The 20,750-nt window shown below is 43.6% G+C and overlaps 1 protein-coding gene across 5 annotated transcripts in view; it reads left to right on the forward strand.

The window, feature by feature from the left end:
• The window catches only part of AMOT (angiomotin), a 68,147-nt gene extending 55,428 nt beyond the window's left edge, over nt 1-12,719 (forward strand). For all 5 annotated transcript variants that reach the window (XM_028714263.2, XM_028714264.2, XM_077922577.1 and 2 more), the window contains 6 exons: nt 3,803-3,952; nt 5,721-5,911; nt 6,573-6,695; nt 8,285-8,517; nt 9,176-9,412; nt 9,754-12,719. In XM_028714263.2, coding sequence (XP_028570096.2) covers nt 3,803-3,952; nt 5,721-5,911; nt 6,573-6,695; nt 8,285-8,517; nt 9,176-9,412; nt 9,754-9,854 — 1,035 coding nt within the window. In that variant the 3' untranslated portion in view covers nt 9,855-12,719. The remainder of the gene's footprint in view (nt 1-3,802; nt 3,953-5,720; nt 5,912-6,572; nt 6,696-8,284; nt 8,518-9,175; nt 9,413-9,753) is intronic.
• Nucleotides 12,720-20,750: the final 8,031 nt, after the last annotated feature.

Genomic DNA, 20,750 nt, shown 5'->3' on the forward strand with positions numbered 1-20,750 from the left:
AGTAGCAATGGGGGGGCGGGGGGCTTGTAGATGGGGTGGGCCACATGAGCTCATTGTGCAGGTGGGGGAACTGGGCTGGCCAGGGACTGGTGGCTGTTGTGGTCCAGGGTATCTTGGGGTCACCAGGGTGACCAAGGCTGTAAAAGAAAAGAAAGAAACCCTCATGCAATGGAATGCTGGTGCTATTGTGTTTTCAGTACAAATGTTGGAGGATGGTCGCAGCTGCTAGATTATCTGATTTCAGAGCAGCTGCATTAAAAACGTAAAAACCTGCTGGATCAGACCCGTGGCCCACCTAGTACAGCATCCTGTTCTCCTAAACAGTTGCCTGCGGGAAACCAGCACGCAGGATTCAGGCACAAGACCACTCCCTACTCCTGCAGTTTCCAGCAACTCAGAAGCATTCCAGATACTCAGAAGCATTGCTGCCTCCAGCTGTAGAGGCAGAGCACAGCCATTGTTGCTGGTAGCCCTCTCCTCCTTCATGAATTTGCCCTAATCCCCTTTTAAAGCTTCCTTGGTTGTCTTCCCATCTCCTTTGAAGAGAGGGGTTGTTTTCTGTGTCTGCACCCTGGAAGTCTTCTCTCACCCAGATTTTAATAGGAGCTGGAGAAGGATTCATCTCTGTTACGAGACAAACATTGCCAAGTGTCTTGGGACTCATTCCCAAACTGTGGCAGCTCTAGAGTTATGGCTGAATGATTGCTTGGAATTTTTGACCCGCTGGGAAGACATCTTGTGCTTTGGGTCACTATGCAGAATCTGCACCAAAAGAATTTTTGAAAATAAGGGAAGGTTCCTTGATCAGCATCAACAGGGATAATATGGCCATGGTTTTCTAATTTGCTTTCTTTCCGCCAAATAACTATTGTGGTGATCAAATCCAAGCTGCTAATAGTATTTGTTTCAAAGTATACTTTTCAAATTTTGGTTTTCTCCGATAGTCTGCAGTTGTAGCCAAGCTTTCCCCTTTCTTATATGGGAAGATATGAATTCCGTTTCTTTCATCAAATTCTTTAAAATAAAAAAGATTTTTATTAAAGTTTTTCACAATACAATAAGATAGCCGCTACTATAACTACAAGCAGTATTTCTTTTAAGTCAAAGCCTCTCAGAATCATTCTTTTCTTTTCCCCCACCAAAGTCCAAGTTGGGTTCCCAGATTATTATTATTGGTAAATATCAACCAAGCTTTTTCTTTAATATTAACTTTACCTCCATTAATTCCCACCACCAGTTTCCCCTTTGTTCTTAGAGACAGGAAGTGGCTGTTACAAGTTTTCTGATTGTAAATTTTAATCAGCAGAGAAATCTCTGTAATTTGCATTTTTCTTGTCCCAGAAGTATTTAAGAAAGAGAGGATGCGGGTTTTCTTACCCACAGAGGGTTGTTACGTGGCGTTTGGGCACAGTGTCAGCTCCTCAGCTTGCTGTCTCATTCTGTCACCCATCCAAGCCCCCAGGTGCAGGAAGCAGAGAACAGCCTTGATCAAAGCATTTGAGGTTTCTCCTATTTGATCACTCTTATCTCCCAAAATGATTTAATAGTCAGACCATCTGTCTTACTATCATCAATCACCACATAGTTATCTTCTGTCAGCGGAACTGATAGAGAAGGTCAGTCCGCTATTCCTTCTCTCGGAAGTGCTGGGTGTGGGGGGGATATCACCAGATCAAATTCCAGTTTCTGTGAAGGCTTTGGGGGTTTTTTGTGGGGGTTTTTGCAGTGTGTGTGTGTGTGATTATTTTACTCCCCGCCTCAAGTGCAATATGGTTGATGTGCTCACCCAAGAATATTCATTTTACTCATCTTTTCCACCATTTATTGCATTTCTATCCCAACGTTCACTCCAAGGAGCTCAAGGTGGCATACACGGCTCTCCCCCATTTAATCTACCCCATTTAATCTGCACAACAACCCTGTGAGGTAGGTTAGGCTGAAAGGCAGTGATTTGCCCCAAGGTCACCCAGTGAGCTTCATAGCTAATTGTGGGGAACTGAACCCTGGATTCCCAGGTCTTAGTGCAACACTCTATGACTAGGACACCATAGATATAACATGTCTGTCTATAGTCTGTGTGTGTGTTTCAAGGGTCCATGCATATGCAGTGCCACAGAAATTGCTGGGTTGTTTTTAAACTGTTTAAAAAAAACAAAAACGCTCCATTTTGGTCTGTGAGTAATTTTCCAGAGGTGCTCTTTGAGGGTTATAACTTATTTTAAAATAAGCAAACAGAAAGTGGGAAAGAACTGACCAGATGGGTTTGGCTTGAGTTGCTGTTGAGGCACGGTGGCGCTTCGTGACGTCTGGTTCTCAAAGGTTCTGTGCAACAACTCAGCAATGCTCAAAACCCTCCCATTCAGAATACAGGTTTATTCTCTAATCAAAAGATAAGGAAGTACATACGTACAAGAGAAGGAACATATAAGAGAAATAAGAGTGTATGGAGAATAGCACTTGCAGAGAAAATAACTCAAGATGTAGCATTATTGAAGGGGGAAAAGAAACCGGAAACTTTCTATGCCAGTTGGTGGCTATTCACTACGTATGTATCCAGAATGCGTTGGCTGCATCAGTACAGATCTGACTTCCTGATTGCTTTCCCTTTGTTAAAGTTATGTTTGTGCGTGTCCTTTCTCCTTCAGGTTTCGGAGACTATAATGATTTGATTCAAAAGATCCCTGTTGTAGAAATGGCAAAAATAGATACTAAACAAACACGAGTGATGATCATGCAATAGAATATAAAGGAGGCAGTGGGAGACTTTAGCATCTTTTCTTTGTATGGATATTATTGTGTCCATTTAATGTATATTAATGCAAAATCAATAAAAAGATTTGGAATGAGGAGAGAGAAGTAATGTTGGACCAAAGCACTTGGCTGATGAAATACTTTTCAGCCATAGCAGGCATCTCCTTGAAGCAAAATTATTTCTGCTCTTGGAGAGGCCTGTGATGTTTAGCTGGCTCGAATCAGTTACTTTAGTTGGTTTAAGAAGGGTTTGATCAATTAAAAGTGTGTCTGCAATGAACATCAGTTTACAAAAAAGATAAAACAATTAAATTAGCAATACAAAAAATCACCACCCATAATTTAGAATTTTCAGAAAGTTAAAATAACAATAGACTAAGAACAGATTAAAACTTGTCAAGTTTTAATGTCAAGTTTCTAAGCAGTTGGGTAGGCCTATCTGAATAATAATGTTTAGCACGTGCCAAAAAGCACCATGAAGGCGCCTGCCTGATGTCAATAGGCAGGGAGTTCCAAAGTGCAGGTGCTGCCATACTAAATTGTTTGAATTGTTGTCATCTGCTCTGGGACCTCTTGGTGGTGGTGGTGATGATCATCATCATTATTAATGATGTTTTGGACTGCAATTCTCATCAGCCCCAGATAGGGTAGCTGTGTTCCCATCACCAACCCCACCAACATAGGACTGTCCTGGCTGGGGATGATGGGAACTGTAGTCCAAACCACCTCGCAAACTCTCCAGCTGGTCAGTGGGTGTGAGAACAGAGTCCTGGGCCTTTGACCTGACCCAGCTGGCTCTTCTTATGTTCTTACAATGTCCTGCATGCAGTGCCTTACCACTGCACTACAGCCCTTCCTCTGATTTGGGGAGACAGCAAAAGGGTGGTTGTTGCCCTCCCCCTGCTGTGCTTTTGGGATGACTGGGGGGTGGGGGGGAATCTGGGTTGCTGCTCTTGACGAAGGCTTGCTGGAGCTAGCAGGTGCTGTGATGCTTCTGGATGCTGAAGGAGCTTCATCACCTACACTCCCCCCCCCTTTTTTTTTCTTTTAGTTGAAGAAGAAGCAGGTTTATGTTGAGAAGGTGGAGAAAATGCAGCAGGCCTTGGTTCAGCTGCAGGCAGCCTGCGAGAAGCGCGAACAGCTGGAACACCGACTGCGGACACGGCTGGAGAGGGAACTCGAATCCCTCCGGATGCAGCAGGTAAGAGGATCTTAAGCAGAACTCCACCTTCCAACTGAGTATTGAAAGTGTTGGTGCTGCCCTTTAAAGCCCTAAACGGCCTTGGCCCAGTAAACCTGAAGGAGCGTCTCCACCTCCATCGTTCTGCCCGGACACTGAGGTCCAGTGCCGAGGGCCTTCTGGCAGTTCCCTCACTGCGAGAAGCAAAGTTACAGGGAACCAGGCAGAGGGCCTTCTCGGTAGTGGCGCCCGCCCTGTGGAACGCCACCCCCCCATCAAATGTCAAGGAAATGAACAACTATCTGACTTTCAGAGCACATCTGAAGGCAGCCCTGTTTAGGGAAGTTTTTAATGTTTGATCTTTTATCATGTTTTTAATATTCTGCTGGGAGCCACCTAGAGTGGCTGGGGGAACCCAGCCAAATGGGCAGGGTATAAATAATAGGAGGAGGAGGAGGAGCTGGGCTTCTGGTTTTTAAAAAGCCCTAGTGAAACTTACTTAACCGACTGCTTTTTTGAAAGGAGGTGAACACACACAGGAACCTAACCCTAACACCACGTCAGCTGCTTCGTCCCTCTAGCTCAGTATTGTTTACACTGACTGGCAGCAGCTCTCCAGCATTTCAGGCAGGGAATCTTTCCCAGCCCTACCTGGAAATGGGATTGAACCCAGGACCTTCTGCATGTGGAGCAGACACTGTGCCACTGGCCCTAGTTAGCGACTCAAGAGTGAGCGTTTGTTTTCTGTTAGGAGACACATCACAGGCGCCTTTCCTTCTGCTGCTTCCTGCACTGTTCATAAAGTGCCTCTGTTATGTAATGAATTTAGTGTGTGTCAAAGCAGAGCTTCCAGCTGAACAGTTGTCAGGTTGTCCCCCCCACTGCGTGGTTTTCAGCCCATGGTGAGATGTGTGCATTTTTTCTTACTAGGGGATAAAAACTGTTCTGTCCAAGTGACCCACAGAACAGCTTGGTCCCACAACTGATAATTAGCACACTTCAAACTTGCCAAGCAATCCAACATTTGGCTGACTTAGGTGAATCAGACTTTATTCTCCAGGAAGCCACAGAGTTAGCAAGTGTAATAATAATGTGATCAGTGGGACAGTTGCTCAGTGTCCCTGGCGTAGGCAAATGTGTGACACACCTATGGTTTTAAATAACCTTTACTTTCAATAATGACGGAGCTTGCAGGTGGAGAACACTTTTATATTTGCATTTCTTCAATACTTCTAAATGGTATATTTGTATGAATCAATGCCTTATTATCCCTTATGGAGCTGCACTGTACAGGCTATGATGTCCCATGGTTTTTCTTTATCTTTATTTATATCCCACCTTTTCCCCAGACTGGAAAAGCCAGCTTACATGAATTAAAACAACTCTGATAACATGCAGAAGGCTAAAAACATGAAAGATGATAGTTTAAAAATAATTAAACTGTAATAGAATTAAAGCAATATAAAGACAGGTCTATTGGTAAAGACAGCACAGTCAGTCCCCAAGAGACTGTCAGAATAAAACAGTTTTCACCTGCCAGTGAAAAGACAACAAGGAGGGAGCCAGTCTGCCTTCTCTAGGGAGGGAGTTCCAGAGTCTGGGAGTAGCCACCAATAAGGCCCTCTAGGTTTACATTTTCAATTCATTGTATTCTTTCCCTTTGTATTATGTTTGCACTTTTCAACGAATATTTATCCTGAAACAAAAAAATAATAATGTGTTCAGTGGGGATTTCTGATACGGCAGCAGCCTTCGTTCTAAGCAGCTTATTGGCTTGTTTTATCATCAGCGCCAGGGGACTTCTCAGCCGGCCAGTGTCTCTGAATACAACGCCACAGCACTTATGGAGCTCCTGCGGGAAAAGGAGGAACGGATTCTTGCCCTGGAAGCAGACATGACAAAGTGGGAACAGAAGTACCTGGAAGAAAGCGTCATGAGGCAATTTGCATTGGATGCCGCAGCTACAGTTGCTGCCCAGAGGTAGGAAGCGGAGTTGATAGTACAGAAACCGGGGGAGAGGAAATAGTATCTATAGAGCCCACGTCCCCACAGTGTTTTTATGTATTCATTTCATTTCATTCATGGAGTATGGCTCCGTAGACTGATGTGCAAGTAAGGCGCGTCTGTTTCAAGAGCCGAAGCATATTCTGATGGAAGCCACTGTGGTCACCTGAGCCTCAGACGACGGCAAAGGATGCAGAAGCTGCGTACCCACTCCTTTAGAGAAAGTGTTGTTTTCCTCTGCTTTTAAAAATGTTTTTAATTTTTTTTGCCCCTTTCTTATTTACTTTAATTCGCTGTTATACTCTTAGTAAAACATATTTAAAAAGAAAAAGACAAAAAGAGCGGTCAACCTCCAGGATCTCATTATTATGAACCTGGCTTCTAATAAAAGTTTGTGTGCTTTTTCATACAACTACAAGGGCTAGAATTTCTAAATTTCTCAATAAAACTCAATCCTTCAGCCACCCAAACCTTGCGCTGTGTGGCAACATGGGATTCTTGCGATACAGGAGTTTGGCTAGCATTTGGATGAGGTTCAGCTCCGCTGGTTACATGCAGGAGCTCCGCTGCAATGGGTTCTGTTGGGTAGGGATCCTGCTAACACGCTGCCCAGCTACTAGCCCTGCTTGTTTTTCAGGGACACCACTGTCATCAGCCACTCGCCCAATGCCAGTTATGACACCTCTCTTGAAGCCCGCATCCAGAAGGAAGAGGAGGAGATCCTGATGGCTAACAGGAGATGCCTAGACATGGAGGGAAGGTAAACTGCAGCTTGAACATTTTTCTTGTGCTCTTCTTTCGTATCAGTTTTTAAATACATAATTAATTAGGATAGGAAACGTTTCTTCTCTTCACACGCACATACACACACACTTACTTTTTCCTGGAGTCAAAATTGATATTCTGCACAATCCATAGGACCGTTTTTGTGGGAATGATACTTAACACAAGCAGGGTTAGTAGTACAACACCAGAGGAAGAGATTCTGGCTAGCCAGGTGGGTCCTCCACTCCCAGGATTGGATAACTTGGTCCATGGAAGAGGAGCATAACTTCTCTGACGTGTCCACACATACCCAACTCCCCTCCCTCCCATAAAATTTCTATACTAAATTGTAAAAACAAACAAATCTCAAACCAATTTACAAAAAGAACAAAAAACAATAAGATTGTCAGTTAAAAACAGCTGTTCAAAACATAAAAAACACAATTAAAATCACATTTCAGTATTCTACATATCTGGATAGGCTTGCCTAAACAAAAATGTACCTGCCTGATGTCAAGAGGCAGGGAGTTCCAAAGTGTAAGTTCTTACAAATGTGGAACAAGTGTTATGTTGCAACTATAACAGTGTAAAAGCTAGATATTTCTTGGTTCCTCCTTCCATGCAAACATCTTTTGTGTCCAGCATCAAACTGAATTGCTTTGAACCATGTCTGAACACTGCCTGGCTAGTCTCCTCTTGGAATGTGATATTTTTTGTATTAAAAAATGCTTCATTTTCAAGAACCTTTATAGTTTCTCTGGCTCTTCTTTCTCTTGTCCCGATTAGAAACCCCACTGAGCTTCAGACATATCTTGCCAATTATATTTATACCAGCGTTAATTAAATTCAGCCACCCTCACATTATGCATAAATTTGTAACATGTGAAATTTAAGTGTTTGTTGATGAATGCTTATATTAATTTAAAATGATAATCTGATTATTCCTGTTCCTATTTGTTCTCTCATCTATTTATTTATCTCTTATCTTTTTGGCTTATTAATAATCAGTTCTTTAACATACAATTGTTGTTTTAATATTCCTTTTTCCTAGGAATTAAGTGGTTGGTTGTTGTTTTTTTACGATTTTCATACACATATTAATAAACTGATATTTTGTAGTTATTTATCTCTGTGGATGAATAAAGGACATTTAGAGTAGTTAACATACCATTTCAGGATCAAGAACGTTCATGTTATTTGGAAGGAGGATTGAATTTCTGTTTCCACATTTGTTAGATTTTTCTTGTTTGTAGTGATATAATTGTACCTTTTATGTTTACAAAACAATAAAAATTATTTAAAGAAAAGTCTTGCCAACCTGGTGCCCTCCTGATGGTTTCTTGGACCTCAAGTCCCATCAACACCAGGCTTGGTGGAGACTGTCCTGCACAAATTATCTGGGGTCTTCTTGAGTGTAGCAGGACATCCCTCAGCTCCTTTGCGAGATCCCATGGGCTGTCAAGCATCCTATTGACAGACCCATGAACTCTGCCCAGTTTTCTTAATATTTGGGAAGAGGGATACAGTCAGAAAAAGCCCCAGGATCACTGATATATTGATGACTGTCCTTTTGCCCTGTCCTAGGATCAAGACCCTCCATGCTCAAATCATTGAGAAGGATGCCATGATTAAGGTGCTCCAGCAGCGGTCCAGGAAAGAGGCCAGCAAGACTGACCAGCTGTCTTCCATGAGGCCAGCGAAATCCCTGATGTCCATCTCCAACACTGGCTCAGGCTTGCTCTCCCATTCGTCAACACTGAGCAGCACACCCATTCTGGAAGATAAGAGGGAGGACAAGAGCTGGAAGGGCAGCTTAGGTGATTTGCACATGTGTTTGTGTGTGTGTGTGTGTTTTCACAAATCATGAACTGAGCAGTCCAGTTGACCAGAGATCAAATCCTGCCTTGCAGGACCGGCCCTGTCCTTAGGTAGAATTTAATTTTGACATCGGGGGCATGTATTTTTAGAAATTGTCCCCATGGAAGTGACGGAGAGTCAACTCAAACTGCCGTCTTGATATGACGATGTCACCACCACCACCCCTTGATTTATCGTTGTATTTGAACAATCACTGGAATTTTCTCTCTCTGGTGCCAGTATGTTGACACCAGGCTCAAATACTACACACCTGTGGCAGGGGGTGGGGTGGACACATCTTCCTGCTTTGGGCAGTGAGGAGCATGACTGCCATCAGTGAAACACATACACAGCAGCACAAACAAACAAACACATCTTTTCCCACTCTGTGCCATTATAATCACTTGCCTAAGGTTGTACTGTTGGAAGTGTGTGTTTGTGTTGTGACCCTCTGGAATGCATACTTTAGTAAGGCTCTTGGCTCTTTTTTATTATTAAAAAACTCTACATTGTCTTAACAGACTGGGTGCTGTGGGATGCTCCCAAGGAGCAGATATAAGACGAAGCTGGCATCATGCATCTGGTGTGCAACTGCCTTGTCCTTTTTCTCCCCTTCAGGTGTTCTGCTGGGAACAGAATGCCGCTCCGAATCCATTCCTTCCACTCCTTCGCCCATCCTCCCCTCCCCTCCGCTGCTGTTTGCGCACTCCAAGACCGGCAGCCGAGACTGTAGCACTCAGACGGACCGGGGAAGTGAGCAAAGCAAGGTCTCCGCCTCCTCTTCCTCCTCTGCTTTGCCTCCTGTGCAGGGGAGGCTCCCTGCTATGAATCTGACCTACACTTCAGACAAAGCAGGTAATGAGGACTTTCCCCTTGGCTGAGCCAGGACTTAAGAATAATCAACAACAATAATTTAAAAGCTTTCAATGAGTTAAAGTGACATTCTGCCCAGGGGCCATACTGGCTGGGGATGATGGGAGTTGCAGTCTAAAATACTTGGAGGGCACCAGGTTGGGGAACAGCTGATCTCACCAATTAAATCACTTAAAGATTGCGGCCCTAGATGGAAGGCATTTTGCTAGATGGAAACAAGAGCTGGAAAAGTATATAGTTGTCAATTGGCTACCACCCCTAGAAACTTAACGTCACCCACCCACCGCCACCTTTTAAACTTATTTCCTTCTCTTGCTTTATAGATACACCAGTTTTCCATTCCAACACTCTAGAAAGGAAGAACCCAGCTCAGAATTTGGGGCAGGACCTCAACGATGCGGAAATGGTGGAGTATCTCATCTGAAGAAATCGAAAGCTGAAGCAGACTAGCAAGAAGTGTCTCCGTACCCCTCCCCCTGTGAAACCTTTTTTTTTTTTTAAGCAGATCATAGTAAAGGAAGCCAGAGCTTTCTGCTGTTTTGTATATATATATATTTTCTCAAAGGTATGGGCAGGTTAACTTATATTTTGTTCCAAAATTATTAAAGTAGTTCTGGGGTTTTTTTTTAAGAAGGTTCTTTCCCATACCTTCTTTCTGTTTCTTTAAAAATACTGGATCTGATAGCATCTGGATAAAAATTAAACCAAGCTCCTAAATGCACTAAATTTTTGAAATGTCAGTATTTTTTTTGTTATTAAAAACAACAACCCTGTGTTGTAAGGAAAGTAAGGACCTTATTTAGACGTTGACGTCCATAATGCCTTTTTACAAAGCCTGTTACTTCCCAGGTTTCTCTTTTTGCCAGATGATTACATGGTGCTGTCACTTTTGAGTGTCGTTTAAGTGTCCCAAATATTCAGGGGTCCCTGAGAACCATTGTTACGTATGGGACTCCAAAGGGTGGGACGACATTTTTTCACGTTCCTTGCCCTCCTTATGAGAGTGTCCGTTTTCACAGAACATTCCAGGACTAGAAAAAAATAAGTTGATTTCCACAATGTGCCTGCACTCGTTATTTTGTTTTTTTAAAAATACATCTTATTGTTCATATCATTCTGTCCTTTTGTTAGATGCCCCAAGATGTAAGGGGAGTTTTCTGTTTATTTCATATATGTCAAAGGGCTTCCTACCCTTGCAGCAGGATGAGGAATAATGCATCCCATTCAGGATTTCAGTGAACAAGCTGTGAGCCTTTTCTCCATGTTGTTCTGCTGTTCTGTTCCGTTTAAACTGCAGCCATTCAGCTGGCTTGACTGGAGTTACTGCTAAACTAAGCAAGTGGCAGGGTGTGTCACCAGACAGAAACTTGATTTTCTGTGTGGCCATGCTGGGGAATTTTCCCTAAACCATATTTTTGCCTCTTCCACATGCCTTCTTCGACTATAATCGATTCATTCCAGAAGTTAGCAGCTTTTTCTCTTAAAATAATTGTATATTTTGATGTAAGAATGTAGTGCCTTACTCAAGATAATAGTTACACTGGGGTCCTTTCCTAAATAAAGTAAAGCAACCCTGTAAGTTGAAAACCTTGCATTTTCCTGAAAACTCTCATTAATCTTCTGCACACATTTAGAAATTATAATAGATTCATACCTAAGGTTTCAGGTTTTCATACCCATACATATAGACACACACCTGTAACTTGCATTATTTTGTTTCTTGGGAGCTGACATAAATATTGCAGCACTAGGTAGCAAACTTTGCAGGGATCGATTTCAAACATGCATTTAAAAGTTTGAAAAATGAACGTGTTTCTGTTGTACATGTTTTTAATAACTGCCAGCACAGATCCCAAAGTTACGTATATTAGAGAAATGAGTAAAAGTGGAGGAGTAACTAGATTATGTCATTCAGAGGCAACAGAAGGAACCCTTGAACAAAATGTAAACTGTGAGTTAAGTTGTGTCCAAAGGGAAGTGCCTTCTGAGCGTGAGTCTAGTCTCCTTTATCCAGGTGCCTCCCATCCTCTGGTAGGTGAGAGAGCATGTTGCATGCAACCTCTCCTTAGCATCTTCAGAAGATAAAGATCTAAAATGGCATAAAGAAAAGTAAAGAATCCATTGTGTCCTATGGTGCCTTTTGAACTTCAGGATAATTTCCCTTTAACAGGGACAAAGCAAGTGATCTTATACCATATAATTATTTGAGAGTGTACTCACCCCAGGCCAGCAGAAGGAGTTCTGGAGGGCTGCAGGTTCGTCCCTAAAATGTCGTGCCAGGCTGGGTAGGAGGAGATTTCTCTATGCACATTTGGGGACATCCTGAATCTGCTGATTTTTTATTTTTTGCAACTCTGCTGCTGCTGCAAATTAGTCTCATAGCAGCTGGGAGTTTTGTGCAAGCAAGTGAAGTTTTCCACTAGTCACCCACTCTTTTCATTATGCTAATTATGGGACTTTGGGAATCTGCCTGGTAATTAGGAAAATTTGTTTTCCTCGCATGTAACTTTTGGCCTGCTGTGGAATTAAGTTGGAAGTTGACACTACTTAGAAGAAGTTATGCTGCGCAACGCTCCTTCTTCTGCTTCTCCTTTCCTCTGTAAAATTTATTGGTACTGGACAAGAGGCAAGACAATATAAAACTGATAACCTTTGTGCTTGAACCAAACGTTAGACTAAGAGTTTTAACACAAACTCGGGTAATAGAAGCTATGCTGTAGATGAGTCTTCCCCAGCTGGGAACACCACATCTCCCATCTTCCCCAGCCTGCATGGCCAGTGGGGAGGGGGGACAGTAGTAGTTCTAAACATCTTGAAGGCACCAGCGGGGAAGACTATGTGTAGATTGTATAGAGGAAGGCTTTGTAGTTTTTCTTACATGCTGCAGGGGGGTTGGACTAGATGACCCTTAGGGTCACGTCCAATCCTAGGATTCTGAAAGCAAACCAACAGGTGTTGCGTTCCCACCAACCTGATCGCAACACTCCAGGGGTCTTTCCTGCAACTTCTTCCCACTGGGAACAGACCCATTAGACCAGATGATTCAGGAACTGGTTGTAGGGGTGATGCCAACATCTTGTGTCTCCAGTCTGTTGGAAGGAGGGAATTTGCAGAGCTCTGAACATGTTGAATGTCTTCGCTTGGTGCCTCTTTCTCTCTATATATATTTCTTCTCCTGCACCAGTATAGGAACGTGTGTATTATTATTTTTTATGTCTAGACTGTAAACCTCATGACAAAGTGTACCTGTACTGTATTTATGGAGAAAATAAAATTGTTTCTGCAAATATGTTTGCTTCAGACTGTTTTTATCGCTTCTACTTTTTCAGTATCCACATCAGTGTTTAGATGGTGGAAACACAGTGGTACCTCTGGTTACATACTTAATTCATTCCGGAGGTCCGTTCTTAACCTGAAACTGTTCTTAACCTGAAGCACCACTTTAGCTAATGGGGCCTCCTGCTGCTGCTGCACCACCTCCATGTGATTTCTGTTCTCATCCTAAAGCAAAGTTCTTAACCTGAGGTACTATTTCTGGGTTAGCAGAGTCTGAAGCATATGTAACCCGAGGTACCACTGCATTTGCAACAGGGCTATCTTGAGGCACTCAGGATTTGAACAGAGGACTCCAAGGGCCTAGTCCAGTGTTTCCCAAACTTTTTGGACTACAACTCCCATCATCCCTAACTAGCAGGACCAGGGGTCAGGGATGATGGCAATTGTAGTCCAAAAACCAGCTGGAGACCCAGGTTTAGGAAACACTGGCCTAGTCCAGTGTTCTAACCCAGGGGTAGGCGATGTGGTGGCCTGCAGATGTTTTGACTACACCTAACATATAGAGGGCCATTACTGCTCTCACCACTACATCACAGTGGTTCTTAACTCCAGTTGTTGGACTCCATCTCCCAGCCGCCATGCCCATTGGTCTGCCCAACAATATCTGCAAAGGTTAGTCACATACTGAGAAAGATAACACAACAAACCTCAGCGTGTTCTCAGGGATCAATGCAAAAGGCCCACTCTGTCCCCCCCTCACCCCTCAAGCAGCCATTGTTGTTTGTGTTTTTCCTGACAGGGCTGTTGTGCCTTTAGTAGTGCCCTGCCCAAATTGTGTCAGATGACACTTTCGCCTCTTCATGCATTTTAGTGTCAGGAAATCTTGCCTTTTTAATTTCTAGCTATTTGCCTAAAATCAAAGGAGAAAAAACGTCGGCAAGCCTAACCACTGACACACAAAATTGGCAGTGGGGTGACCACCACCTCTCTTGTATTGATTAACGCTGGCCAACAGAGCAAGGCTCTTAACTGCTAGAAATTGGTTAAGTCACCTTTTATGTTGCCTGGTTGATTCTTACCCACTTCGACTTCACTCACTCTTGTGGCCTGACTTGAGTAAGTTGGCAACCTGGATTGCCCAGGTTGCTGCTCACCCCATTCCAATAATCTCTCCCCTTTTGCTGTGCTAAACAGAGACCACACAGCTCACCTTGCCTCTACATCTCTTTGGCTGCGGGGATGATCAATACACAAAGCACTTTTGCATTGGGATGGGGGCAAAATGAACATTCACACAGCAGAAATAGTTACAATGGAGCAGGCTGGCCCAATGTGTGGTTTACTGAAACAAGTTCTAACCCCCAAGATGACAGTGGACCTTCAACTTTTGCACCTCCCTTTCCCTGCAAAAGGGACGCGGGTGGCACTGTGGGTAAAACCTCAGCGCCTAGGACTTGCTGATCGTATGGTCGGCGGTTCGAATCCCCGTGGCGGGGTGAGCTCCCGTCTTTCGGTCCCAGCTCCTGCCCACCTAGCAGTTCGAAAGCACCCCTAAGTGCAAGCAGATAAATAGGTACCACTTTATAGCGGGAAGGTAAACGGCGTTTCCGTGTGCTTAACTGGTGCCGGCTCGCCAGAGCAGCTTCGTCACGCTGGCCACGTGACCCGGAAGTGTCTCCGGACAGCGCTGGCCCCTGGCCTCTTAAGTGAGATGGGCGCACAACCCTAGAGTCGGACACGACTGGCCCGTACGGGCAGGGGTACCTTTACCTTTACCTTCCCTCCAAAAACAGGCTGTCAAGATGTAGAGCAGGTGAGTCCCACACAGCTTTGTGGCTCACATATCGCCCTGGGCCAAAGCTCTGAAACAGGATCCCTTTTCCTCTCAAGGATGCAGCTGCTGCTTAGGGAAATGTTTGCTGACTCCTTTTTGGCAGAGATGAGAAACCTAAATCTAAATCTTTCCTGAAACATTCATGGGGCAACCAAAACATCCTGTGTGTTAGATTCCAGCTTGCAGCTAGAGGAAAGTCCACCACCACAATATTGATGATAAGAAGAAACATAACTTTGGGGTGCAATAACATTCTGTACACATCTGTCATCGAAATTCTCTGCAATAAAACATGAGCCATGAAAGGATTTTGGCTGTTTAAAAAGATAAGCTACTTTAAAAGTCAAGGCAATTTCTAGTGCCTTGTCTTATCCATGTAAACCTATTTTAAAATTGAACTTGGCTATGATGGAAGCTGCTGTATAGTGAATCAAAGGTTCATCTAGCTCAATATTGTCTACACTGACTGGCAGCTGCTCTTTTCCAGAGTCTGAAGTCTTGCCCAACCTCATGGAGATTGAACCGCTAAGCTTTCAGCCACATGCATTTATCTGTGGATGTATGTATGAACATACGTACCTAACCTTTCTACAAAAGTACACAAAGGCACCAAACTGACACACACTACAGTGGTACCTCAGGTTACATATGGTTCAGGTTACATACAATTCAGGTTACAGACTCCGCTAACCCAGAAATAGTGCTTCAGGTGAAGAACTTTGCTTCAGGATGAGAACAGAAATCGTGCTCCGGTGGCAGCAGGAGGCCCCATTAGCTAAAGTGGTGCTTCAGGTTAAGAACAGTTTCAGGTTAAGTACGGACCTCCGGAATGAATTAAGTACTTAACCCGAGGTACCACTGTACAAAGCAAGACACAACTAAAACACAACTAAAGATAGGGCAAAATGCAGCCTAAAAACAAAACTCACAGCAGTGAAGAGCAACAGGGTTTTGTTGTTGTTGTTGTTGTTGTTTTAAAGCAGATCTCAAACACATTTATGGGACATCCTCTTTGGGCCCTGGGACAAGCCAGGAGAACTTTCCAGGGTGCTCCCCATTTCCAGGTTTCACTTCCAGGCTCCCAGCACCACTTGTGTGCATGGTCATGTGCAAATAGAGCATGCATAAATGGGGAGTCGCCTGTATACAAAAAGGAGAATTATTGGGTGCCAAGATCCAAGTTTGGGGCAAGTATTTTTTGGTGTGAGAACTACAGAGAGTTAAAGTAAAAAAATACGCAGTATAGTAAGGAAATATAGAATGTTAGACCTTTAAAATATCCCCTTGTGAGTTCCAAGGTTCCCCTCTTCCCCTAGCAAAGAAAAATACCACAGGTTTTGTAAGTTAAAAGTGGTTTACTTACAAACTCTCCAAAGGTAAGATTCATGTGCTTTTCCATACAGCATTCAGAAAAAGTTGCATAGTCAGTGAAACTAGACTTAGTTCCAAAATAGTAACGTTCCTAAATAATCAATATAGGAATTCAAGAGTGGCTTGTGAGAGCCATGAACCTAAGCTGGAACAACCATTTCCATTAATCAAAATCCATTAGAACTATTTTGTTTAGGTAATTCAAAACAATTGATGAATATGATCCAGTGATACCAGCTTTTTAAAATCTTTTGATCTTTTAGGAGTATGATTGCATCTTACACAGGGAATCAGTTCCAAGATTTCCATGTATCTACAAGAACACATACTTGAACAATCCAAATAGGAGCATCTTTACCCTTCTGTAACCTGCATGCTCTTGGGCTCCATGATTACTGCAGATGGTGACAGCAGTCACGAAATTAAAAGACGCCTGCTCCTTGGGAGAAAGGCGATGGCAAATCTAGACAACATCTTAAAAAGTAGAGACATCACCTTACCAACAAAGGTCCGTATAGTTAAAGCCATGGTTTTCCCAGTAGTGATGTATGGAAGTGAGAGCTGGACCATAAAGAAGGCTGATCACCGAAGAATTGATGCTTTTGAATTATGGTGCTGGAGGAGACTCTTGAGAGTCCCATGGACTGCAAGAAGATCAAACGCATCCATTCTTAAGGAAATCAGACCTGAGTGGTCACTGGAAGGACAGATCGTGAAGTTGAGGCTCCAGTACTTTGGCCACCTCATGAGAAGAGAAGACTCCCTGGAAAAGACCCTGATGTTGGGAAAGATGGAGGGCACAAGGAGAAGGGGACAGAGGATGAGATGGTTGGACAGTGTTCTTGAAGCTACAAACATGAGCCTGACCAAACTGTGGGAGGCGGTGGAAGACAGGGGTGCCTGGCGTGCTCTGGTCCATGGGGTCACAAAGAGTCGGACAGGATTAAATGACTAAACAACAACAACAACCTGCATGCTGAGAGGGCCTTTTTGCATTGGGTCTGCTTGGCTTACCAGGTGCAAAATGAGCTTTTGAGCTCTCTGCATTTTGAGCCCTCTCAGCATGACAGCCTGCAGTATCTTGTGAGAGCATCTCAGAGTCCACACACTGAGTGGGCCTTGCCTGGTAAGCAAGGCAGAGAGCTGAAAAGCTCTTTCCATAACAGATAAAGTCTGTGCAAAAAGAGCTCATAAACTAGGGTTGCCATATGCTAAGGTTACCAGATTTTTTTTTCAATGAATCCAGGGACACTTTTCAACTTCCTACTACCGTATTTTTCGCTCTATAAGATGCACCAGACCATAAGACGCACCTAGTTTTTGGAGGAGGAAAACAAGAAGAAAAAAAATCTGAATCCCAGAAGCCAGAACAGCGAGAAGGATCGTTGTTCTGGCTTCGGGGATAGCTGCGCAGCCTCTTCAGGGCAGCGGGATGAAGGCTCCCTGTACCCTGAAGAGGCTTCGCGCGGCTAAGCCAGAAGCTAGAACAGCGAGAGGGAGCGCTGCGCAGCGATCCCTCTTGCTGTTCTGGCTTCTGGAATAGCTACGCAGCCTGCATTTGCTCCATAAGACGCACACACATTTCCCCTTACTTTTTAGGAGGGGAAAAGTGAGTCTTATAGAGCAAAAAATACGGTAAATAGATGGATTTTGTCAGGGGACTGATCTGGGGACTGACCCCAGGAAACGGGGACATCTGGTAACCTTACCATATGTCAGTATGTCATATCCGGAATACTGCAGTTGGCTTACTGCCGAAGAAAACAGCTGGCTGTAAATTACAAGAATACTAAAGCCATGGTGTTTTCAAGAAACTATAGGACCCTGTGGTAAAGTTGCCCCCAGCCACTCGCTCCTCCCTCACCTGTCTTTGCTCTCCGGCCAGATCAGGTTTCTTGAGCAGGGAGCACCACTCCCTCTGTTCCAGGGAACCCAGAGCCACAACCCAGGGAGAAGGCTGTGCCCCGTTATTGCTGGTTATCCCCACTCCACAAGTTGTATTTACTGACTTGCAGACAGAAATTCTACAGTAGAGCACAACCAAGCGTAAGGCTAGGAATTAGCTTTTCCCCCCGGAAAGGCACAGAAACCAAACAGTTTCTTCTTTAAAATTTATTTTAAAAGAACATAAGAAAACATGCTAAAATAGCAGGCACTTCTTTAGTAAGTTACAAGCAAGAAAAACAAGAACATTGTAAAGTCTAACTAACTTACGGTACATACTCACGACTAAGACACAGATAGAATAGTAGAGTCCTTTCAATGATCCGCATTCAGAGGCTTTCGCAATTCTCCATCACAAAGGACGGCTACTTAGATGGAACATCAGCAGCCAGGCGATTTGCGGATTGCAGAGCGCGCTTTCTCAGCCATTTCCAAGATCTTTTATCCCCGATTTGCACGTGGCGTCGGAACCCCCGAAACCAATAATAACTCCTGATTATTTTTAAATTCTCCAATGACCAGCTTGCGGGCTAATCAATCTAACTTATGGCAGCTGGACCCATTAAGAACCCAGAACCTAAATCAAAGGGGTTCCTCCCTTCCGTGGAGTTTATGCAGATGCACATTCCCAGGCAATCAAGGCCAGATAACATCACTAAGGGAATGCACATAACTTCAGACCCAGGTGCCAAAGCTTTCATTAAATCAGGGGTTTCCTTTCCCATAATAAACCCTTCACACCCTGGGTGCCTGTTTGTCTGAGGTTAAAGGGACAAAACTTATTTCCCATGGTCCTTACCCACAAGGCCTCACTTTCGTTGCTTGACCAAGGAACAGCTTTTAAACAAACACTAACTTTACTACAGACCCCTAGGTGGTATAATCAGTTGATTGAACAAGTTAAAGTTTGGCCTTATTTTCCAAGCAACAGGGTCATGGGGAGCACTTCAGAGATATGCAAAGCAAAAAGCGTCCCAAAGTGCCAAAATTCTGACACACTTTTTCCATACAAAAGGTGGCAAACACATAACATCACCCCTTGAAGTGTTTAAAACTAAACCCCTAGCAGAGTTATTATATGGGGCTCAGATTTGGACAGGCCCTCACCTTGGATCTACAGAAGCTGCTCAATCTAAATTCCTAAGGCAAAAAAAATTCTGTCCCATCCTGTGTTCCAAATACTTCATTGTGCTTAGAGGCTAACCTCCCCTCTGTTTAATTACAGATTTGGCGTAGGACATTTAATTATTGGCTTCATCTAAATTTAAACCCCACTGGTCTACTACCCTTAGTATTGCAAGCTTGTCATGAGAACGCTTTGGACTAAAATTGTCAACCAAAAGCTTTACTTTTCTGGTTTGTCACCACAACAGTTATTAATACTGGACTTCAGTAAAGCCAATAATTTAATTAGACAGTGCATATATGATATTGAGTGACAGAATAATCTGGCCACAATAAGGAAATTTGTCCATGGTATGATTATTTTCCAATTAGTCATTATGACACTTTGGCACCCTATTTGCAAAATTTAACAATTCCAAAATACAGGTGCGCTTTTCACTTCACAAGAAAACTTTCACAACTTTGGGCAAACCAAAAAAAAGAGAAAGCTGAACAACTTTTCTATTCAGATTTTCACTGTTCGAAATATGGCAACCCTATTGCAAGCTCCCTGCCTTCCATGTGTGTGTTTGCAATTGCTTAAAGTTTAATGTGCATAGTATGCAATCATACTGTACCCCTCCAGTGCTCCCCTACCAGCCCCTTGCCTCTTAGTGACCCCCACTCCCAGGTAACCTCACTGCCCCCCAGGGGCAGACAGTGTAATTTGAAACATCATATAAGTACCGGTATCTGTAGGATTCAGCTTTTACTGTAGTAATAAAGCTTGGCTGCACTATGGGGACTGGCACAAAGGGATATTGGATAGCAGCAGAATTCTGTACCAACTGTTAGGGGATTGCCTTAGGTCAGTGACGTTGATGATTCGATTTATTAAATCTGCATACCACCCTTTATCTGTAGATCTCAGGGCGGTTCACAACACACAATTACAATATAAAAAACACAGAATATATAATACGAAAACATTGTGTCAACATCAGAATTTAAGATTCTTGATTGATTTAAGATTATAAGATTGTATGATAAGATTATTGTATAATCTTAAACAGTTGTATTATTTTAGAAAAGTGTGTGTCCGTGGCTGTCATGAATGGACCGTGCACTTTTGAATTCACCACTACACGACTGGAGGCTGGTGCATCGGGGCAAATGAGGCACTGCCCCACCTCCCCGAGTCTTGATTCCTACAAACCCACCTCCCTACTTACTTCCAAACAGTCCCAGGGGTGATTAGCCCTCCCCATTAGTCTCAGGGCTCACCCTGACTTTCTTTTCTTGCTGTGTTTCTAGGCACAGTCCCACACTTTAAAGCATTGTGTCCAATCACTCTTTCTTTTTCTTCCCATTTTGTCCTGCAAAACCTCGCTCTTTACCACTGAATTGGAGCAAATGACAATCCATGGAGAATCTGAATCACCTGTTGTTCCAATTCCAGACCCTCCAAGTCTCCCTGGAACTGGGAGGTGCTTGAATGTGTGCCTCCAGCCCTTAGGACTCTGTGCTCTCAGGCTCCTGGAGCATGTCCTTGGGCAGGTCTGCTTGCCCTTCTGGCTTCTACACCTGATTAGCCTGCCTGTCCTGCTCCTCTCCAAGGCAGCCAGTGTGTCAAGGTGCATAGGAAGCTGCCTTATATGCAATCAGACCATTGGTCCATGTGGCTCAATATCAATGACATGGACCAGCAATGGCTCTTCAGAGTTTCAGGCAGGAGTCTTCTCCTACTCCTACCTGGAGATTCCAGGGATTGAAACTGGGAGTCTCTTCATG

Source organism: Podarcis muralis, chromosome Z (genome assembly GCF_964188315.1).
Source record: "Podarcis muralis chromosome Z, rPodMur119.hap1.1, whole genome shotgun sequence".
Taxonomy (NCBI): Eukaryota; Metazoa; Chordata; class Lepidosauria; order Squamata; family Lacertidae; genus Podarcis; species Podarcis muralis.